Here is an 8,441-nt window from a genome sequence, read left to right as displayed (position 1 = left end):
TTCCTACTCTTTTTGTTATGTTCTTTTGGAATCTTTAGTTTTTCAACAAAGCATTAGTTGAATTTACACTAAGAATACCTGTAGTTTGTAGCATTAAAATACGAAAGTCACAAAAATTTGAATTGTATACGAAAGATTAGACGAATATATGCTCTTTTAAAATAAATAAAAAAATTGCTAGAAGTCCAATTCTATAATGTGTATAACGCCGAATACGAAAACGACGTGGATAAATGAGGATGCAAGCAAAGTATCTATGGCCTTTTAAGACTAGAAACAAGTAGATAGAATGTTTAGAACACCAATTGGATTTTATTCTTTTTTATTATTGTGTTAAAAATACAAAACATTTCTCAGCTTTATTGATAATTAATAACCTTTATTAGAATATTTGACTAACTACTTTTAATTTTTCCAACTATATTTTTTCTTTGTAGAAAACTGAAACCTCAATCTTTACTTAAGAAATTTGAATCCACTTTCACTTAGACAAACATAATATCAGTGGATTTCAAATAAACCACAATTTTGACCATTGAAAGATGATATCATTATCATACTAGTCTATAAAACTAAGAAAATTTTAAATAAATTTTCTGAATTTTTTAGTTGTTTCATTTAAATTGATATTGTCATCTTAACCTGTAAGCATATACTGATATTATCACTTTAGTCAAGTATTTTTATATTTTAGTTAGTAGATGAACAATTGGATTGAGATTGAATTAGAAATAGAAATAATAATAAAAAAAGACATTTACTACTATTTGGGATTAAACATGGAGCAGAACAAGTTGGGCGCGGTCCAAATCAATAGGTACACAAAATGCAAAGCAGAGGAGAGGAAGTGACAAAACCTACAACGTCAGCCACAACAAGGTGACCAAATACGAATACCACGTACACCGCGTGACTTAGAAAATATGTTTTTGTTGACGTAACCAGTTACGAGTTTATGACCCTTTCAATTCTCAATTCTTCACCACCACTACCATTTATATTAATTCCACATCCTCTCTTCCAACCTCCCATAACCACAAACCCACAAACATTTACTAAGATCAATCCACACACTCCATCATCATGCATCAAGCAATTCCCTATAGATCATGGCGCCCTCTCCATAACCCCACCACCCACTTCTCCCCATTGCCATTAATTGCACATTCCCACAACGATGATGATAAAATGAGGAACATTGTTAACAATAATAATAATAATATTCATTCTTCAGCAGGGAGAATGGTGCTCAACATGGTTTCTGAGAACGCGGTTATAGTGATTGGGAGAAGAGGCTGTTGCATGAGCCATGTGGTAAAGCACTTGCTTCTTGGTCTTGGTGTTAACCCTGCGGTTTATGAGGTGGAGGAGAAAGATGAAGAGGGTGTTGCCAAGCAGTTGGAAGAAACAGTTCGTAGTGATGGGAACACACAACAGGGGAAGGTGCAGTTTCCTGCGGTTTTTATAGGGGGGAAGTTGTTTGGAGGATTGGATAGGATCATGGCTACTCATATCTATGGTGAGTTGGTTCCTATCCTCAAAAAAGCTGGGGCTTTATGGCTATGATGTCTTCATCTTCCCTTTTTTTTTTTTAATGTACAATAGTTATGCTGAGGTTCAAAACCTATGAACTCGTTCATACTACTTCAATCTCTTGTCACTAGGTCGACTTTGATTTTCTCTTATAAGTCTTTAGTTTTGTGACATTATATTAGATTGTTTTTATCTAATTTTTCAATTTTTATCCTTGGTAGTTTGAGGATGTTTAATTTCTCTTCTTTTTTGTAATTTTCCTTAATGTTGGTTAAGAATCACTTTCTTGAGCCTTCAATTTGGCTGGCTATTTTGATGACATACATGAATTCTGATGTACTGGATCTTCCCGTTAATCACAACATAATATGCAATTGTTCTATTTTTTATTTGTTTAGATTGTTAGTATAATCTGAGTTGATGGGTGAACTCGTTTAAGAAGTTAAAGTTTCCCGAACATCTATTTTTTATTTATTTGCACAAACTTAAATCTGAAACATTACTGCTTTGTTTAAACTTTATTTGGAACCCATAAATTATGGAGGATGGAATGAGTGACGGAAAAAACATAGTTATCAATTCCTTCCTCCATTTAGTTTGTTTCAAGAAGTGAAGGGACGAATAAAAAATCATGTAACTCACATATTTTTACACTTGGTCAGATTTTGCATTGGACGGAAAGAAGGGAATTAAAATTGGATTTTATAAGAGTTTAAGAATCATGCATGCACTGAATAACTTTGATTTTAGTTTCTGTACAATGTTTATCTTTGATTTTTATCCTTCTTAAAATCTACTATTTTTATTCAAAAAATTCATTTTAAAGTAGATAAATAATATTTATTTTAGGATATAATTTTTTTTTATAGATGGCACATTACACTTGTGGGTGCCGCTAGCGGAGAGTCACTTGATTTTCTAATTAAGCATTTAAATAACAATTATCGAATATTACATGAGAATAGGGATAAAAATCAAAATTCGTTCTACTACTAAAAAAAATATTAAGCTGAAAATTAAACTACTCTTATTTTTACACAGTTTACTATTTTATTAGAGATATTTATGAAATTTTAAAACCAACCTTTTCTTTTTTACTTTTGACATTATAAAATAAGAAAAAAGAAATTTTTTATTTTCTTTTTGTATCAAAGGTTGGAATTTTAGAAAATCCTTATAAAATACCAATATAATCACTAGAACTCATTATGTTAGATTATTAAGAAGAATTTTTAAAAATAATTGAATTTATAATGATTGATCAAATAAACGAACCCATTAGAATCTGAATCCATAGGTAATTTCTGATCTATTTACTTTTTTTAGGATCAGATCATATAACCGCTAACAATAACAATAACATAATCGGTGACTTCATGATTCTTTTCTCAACCGAAACTTCTTTATTCTTTAATAGAACTTTCATAACTCTTCATATAGAGAGAATAGAAATTATATGTGACAACTAATTTTTTTATAATGTGTTAACCTAATACAGTCTCATTATCTCATAAGAGACTTATTTATTTTGATCTCATAATTTTTGATCTCATATATATAAGAGACTTATTTATTTTGATCTCATAAAATAAAATTCACTCATAATAAATAATTAATATAATTATCTTATAATATTAGTGGATATTAATTGGAATAAAAAATTTCAACATACATCAACTATTTTATAAAACCATCTCATTTTTTTTTACTGTTTTTTTCCTACACCTAACCGTAATTATAAATTCCAACCTTCCTAATAATATTTTTGATTATTCGGCTGCGCTGGTTGTAAAATAAACTTTCAATCACGTTTTGCAAACATATCTTCTATGGTGACGCTAACTTTGCCACACTATGAGTTGGAATCCTGTCTGTGAGAGAAAGAAATTAAGAAAATGTAACTTGTTCCGTAAACTCAGCGTATTAATGTTGTGGCGGCTTTGGAATTTACTTTAACATTGGGCTACTTGGAGTAGGAATGGCAACAACACAATGAGTACATTCAGTTGCGTGTCAGCCTTTTTCAGCGATCTGTTCGTCGTCGCTGTCAATGGAAAATAAACATTTCAAGTTAGGCAGTAACTGTGATGATAAAAAATAGCTAATTATCGCGTGTACATTATTATTTTCGTGCAACTTGTGCTCGGGGATTGTTTCTCCAGCCTCCCCTTCTCGCAAATCTCTTTAATATATTTTTATTTATTATTGTACTTTCTTCCGACTGACATATAAATAAAAAATAATAATAATGTGTATTAGATTAAAATATAAATTAATTTTAATTAATTTTTTTATATTTAATGATAATATCTCTAAAATATCTTTTATTTTATTTGAATTTTATTTTTGACGATCTTTTTTTGTCCTATGTAATTAATGGAGATGATATTTTAAGAAATGAATTGGCCTTTCTATTAAACTATCAAAACTAAATGATGTTAATTAATTTTCTTGATGAGTGTGATTCAATTTTTTTTCTTATATCTCAATCCGGATGGAGTAATAAAATAAGTTAAAAATTAAGGAGAGAGTGAAAATAAAAGAAATATTTAAAAAATAGGGTTGTTTAATTGAGATGAATGGACAGGAGGAAGAGAACTTAAAAAGTGATATATCTCCAAAGCATTGTCATGTTTCACACAATTAATTAACTTATTAAATAATAAATATTTGATAAAACTAGTTGTTGAGTAACTGAAAATTGTAAAATGATAAAAAAAAGTAATAAATTATGATTTATTTTAAAAGGAAAATTAGGAAATTAGATAAATATATTGATAAAAATGAAAGAAAATATACAAAGTTAGAGGTTAATGTTTTTAAAAAATGCTATAAATTATTAAAAAAACTTGTTTATTGGATTGAAGTAACTGAAAAGTATAAAATGAGAAAAATATAAAATTACAATTTATTTAAAAAGAGTAACTAGAAAACTAGATAAATATATTGAGAATGAAGATGAAAGAAAACATACAAAGTGAAAAGCTAATGTTTCAAAAAAACATTACTTTAAGTACCATTTTAAAAAACTCTAGAAACAACTTAAAAAGTTTGTTTACTAAACGGTCAAATAAAGTTTTCAGTTAATAAAAAAACTAAAAATTATTTGAAATATCTTAGCAAATATAATCATATCATAAAATAAAGATAAATGAAAGAAAAATATTCACAATACACGCTGGTTGTCTTTTTTTATTACAATTAACAACGATTTTTCTAAATATATATTTCTTTTTTATTTTTCTTATATCAAACAATTATTTTTACTATGTTTTTTTATCTATTTATATTCACTATATTTCTCTTTTTATTTATCCTATTTCTTATATATATTTCTTTTCTTCTTATCAAATTCAGCCTAAGCCTTTGTAAGGAAATGATTTCGAGTGTATTTTATCTTTTAAAGTGTATTTTTTCACTTTGGAGGAGTCAAATATTTTAATTTAGAATTTGATTTGTATGAAGTGGGTGGTGGAAGTTTCTTATTTGAACTTGCACATGCATCGCAGCTACATCAGCATGAGCTTGTTTGGAGGAGTCAAATATTTTAGGCTAAATAACCACTTTTGTGTTTGAACGTGTGTATTTTGTTGATAAATGCGTTTCTAAAGGATGAAAATACAAAATTTAATCATCGAAAGTATAAAAAGTGCAACAAATATATCCAGCCGTTAACTTTCGTCCGTCACCGTTAATAAAATAATTTATATGGCACAGAGAGACAAATTTTTCACTGAAATGATTGTTAATGTGGTCATCTCTAATTATCAGCATAGAGACATGTTTGCCATATATAATATTTTTTTTTTGACTTTTCATCTTTTTACTCCGCTGACAAATACGTCCTTGAAAGATGAAAATACAAAATTTAATCTCTGAAAGTGTAAAAAGTACAACAAATATATCCAAACGTTAATAGTAGAATGTGACTAATTATTATAATTTGAAAAAAATTATAAAGACTGCGACAAATTCTTTTTAACAAACTCGTAAATTAAATTGAGTCTAAAAGAAAAAAGAATGCTCATTTTATAAACTATAAATAATTTTTTCACACTCATGCTCGAGGAAATGTTCAAGTAAAAAAATACTTATTGTAAAACATTATAGTTAAATTAGATCTATAAATAATTTTTAGGAAAAATTATAATTGCAATGATACTTTTAATTTGTAAAAAACACTCACCTCCTTTGGAATGATTTTTTTAAGGTTGTGATTTTTTAAATGATCAGTCAATAAAAAATAATTATGTATTATTTTAAAAAAATAAAAATCAACAAACTTTTATTATAATTTGTAACTTGATGTCATTGTATATACTAATAAACATTCATATTTTATTATAAAAATTTATAAAAAATAAAATTAAATAAATAGTGTTTGATTAAATAGAAACAATGATTTTCTTATCGTTTTACAGTAAAAAATTTTTTCTGTGTTGATAACATTTATTCAAGAGTTACCAACCAAAATATTGATTTTTTTTTTGTAGTTGAAGAAAAGTAAGAAGAATTCACCAAAACAATAAAAATTCATTTCTATTGGTAATATTTTATGTATGTCTCAGCCGTTGATGAAACTTAAAAATTATATAACGGAAACAAACACATACTGGTATGGTATAACTCTCCCAAATTTTTTTCGCAATAATTATAAATTTTTCAGTATTATAATAATTAGTTACAATCTATTATTAACGTCCGGATATATTTTTCGCATTTTTTACACTTTCGAAGACTAAATTTTACATCTTCATCTTTCAGGGATGGAGTAGAAAAATAAAGAGTCAAAAAAATATTATATGACAAATTTGCTCCTATACTGATCATTAGAGATGATGATCATGTTGACAATCATTTCAGTAAAAAATTTGTCTCTCTCTGTCACGTATGCTATTTTATTAACTGTGATAGACAAAAGTTAATGGTCAGATATATATATGTTGCACTTTTTACACTTTCGAGGATTAAATTTTGTATTTTCATCTTTCAGAGACACATTTATTATCGAATTATATATTTAGGAGCAAAAGTGAATATTTATCCAATATTTTAATTTGCTCATTGTATATAAATGAATAACTTTCCATCTCCCAATACTGGTCTCAATTTCAACTTATGTGTTTGAACATTGAAGGGCGCGCAATAACAAAACTTCCCCTTCTAGAAGCTAGCGAGTGAATTTCATTTGCGTGCCATGTGCTTTAATAATTTTTTCTCAACCCCTTTGGCTCAATTTAATTGGTGAGACAAAGCATGAATCAAACACGACCAATGAATTCTAGTGTCTTAAGGGCTCATGAATTTGGTACACAATGGTTACATAGTTCTATATTATGTATGTTCCTTATATGAATAATCCGAGGAGGATCCACAAATGACTCCTAGCTTCAACAGTAGTTGTCTCAAATGTCAAGTGTTCCCTTTATGTATCTTCAGTAGAATGTAAATTAGGATATCCAACATCAACATGTTCACAATCTCATGAATGAGAAATTATTGGACAAGATATAAATGCAGAAGCAGTTCGGCTATATACTGTGATAGAATTAGGCTTAGAAAGACCCAAATAGTTGACTTTTAAAATACTAGAGGATGACACATGTATGGTTGTCATCTATTAGAATTTTTATATAATATAAGGTTGGTACTCTATTGAGACATCATATAAATGAAATATCTCAGTTTATGTTTATCCTTTGTAGCTCTTTAATGGTAAATTTTTAGGAGTAATGTAGAGATTCTTGAGCCTAACATACTGCAATAGAAACTAAAGGTGAACTGATCAGGAAACCTCATTAATATACCTATATAGTTTGCTAAAACCATAAAAAAATTACATTACTGCAGTGTACATATATATAGTTTCCTGAAAATATGAGACCAAAATTCCTTCTCTTATTCATTTGATTTATGGGGTATCTCTTTGGCTTATACTACTGTGAAATTATGACTCCAAGCTAAATTCCAATTACCAGACACTTTTATTAATTTTATTATTTGTGTTTTGCATCTATCTTAGCTCCTTAAGATAGAAATTGCTCAAGGCTAGAAACTTTCATCTTTCGCCAAAACTTCATAAATAGCTATTATTTTCATCAATGCTTCACTGCAGGATCAAAACTCAATCTCCAAGTTACCATTAACAAAAGCATATAGGCCATGTTGCAATTTGATGTATGTTGTGTTATGGCTCATGCCCTGTCAGCATGTAGCTTAATCTTCTTCTCTGCATGTCTTTCCATGTTTCAAATTAAGAAGATAAGGTGGTTTGACTGGTTTTTGTTTTCATTTTTAAAGAAAACATAAAATAAGGGTAAAAATAGGTTTGTTTAAAATTTAAAAAATAATTTTTTATGAAAATATTTTAAAAAATAGGTCAAACTGAAAATAATAAATCAACGTTTTTAGTATTTTCATAAAAACAAAATAATACCTTAAAATAATTTATTCTCTTGAGAAGTTTTCTAAATCTTAAAAATTTAAAAATGAAAATTATTTTCAAAAAATAAAAACAGAAAATATACTGAAATCAAGCGCTACTCTGTTCTCTAGGCTATAACATTGAATGAACATTAGGAAAATAGTAAAGGATACAACAATATTTCTGACATAAAGCCACATAAGTTTTAGGATCAATTTAGAGAGTAAACATACCACTCGGATTATAACAGGTTAATTAGCCTCAATGAATTATTTTTTATAGATATACTTTTTTTAAGATTTTCAGCCAAAAGGAAAGAAGTGATGCCATCTTGAAAATCAAGTTCACGAATAAGGCAAGACACAACTTAAATAGAAGTTGGAAGACAACGTGAATTGAAGGCAAATGAATTGAGATGATAAAATGTTGCATGGGGAAAACTTTATAATATTTGCTCGCAAAAATGACATAAAACAACACAAAT

At 27.9% G+C, this 8,441-nt stretch overlaps 1 protein-coding gene across 1 annotated transcript; it reads left to right on the top strand.

The window, feature by feature from the left end:
* The first annotated feature begins 1,030 nt into the window (after positions 1-1,030).
* On the top strand, positions 1,031-1,914 carry LOC100792704 (glutaredoxin-like family protein). The gene has a single exon (NM_001253979.2). It carries the CDS (start codon positions 1,084-1,086, stop codon positions 1,564-1,566), a length of 483 nt encoding a protein of 160 aa, NP_001240908.1. The 5' UTR covers positions 1,031-1,083; the 3' UTR covers positions 1,567-1,914.
* Positions 1,915-8,441: the final 6,527 nt, after the last annotated feature.

This window comes from Glycine max, chromosome 12, assembly GCF_000004515.6.
Source record: "Glycine max cultivar Williams 82 chromosome 12, Glycine_max_v4.0, whole genome shotgun sequence".
In the NCBI taxonomy this organism is placed as follows: domain Eukaryota; kingdom Viridiplantae; phylum Streptophyta; class Magnoliopsida; order Fabales; family Fabaceae; genus Glycine; species Glycine max.
Note: the sequence above shows the minus strand (reverse complement) of the source record. Positions and strands in the feature narration are given on the sequence as shown.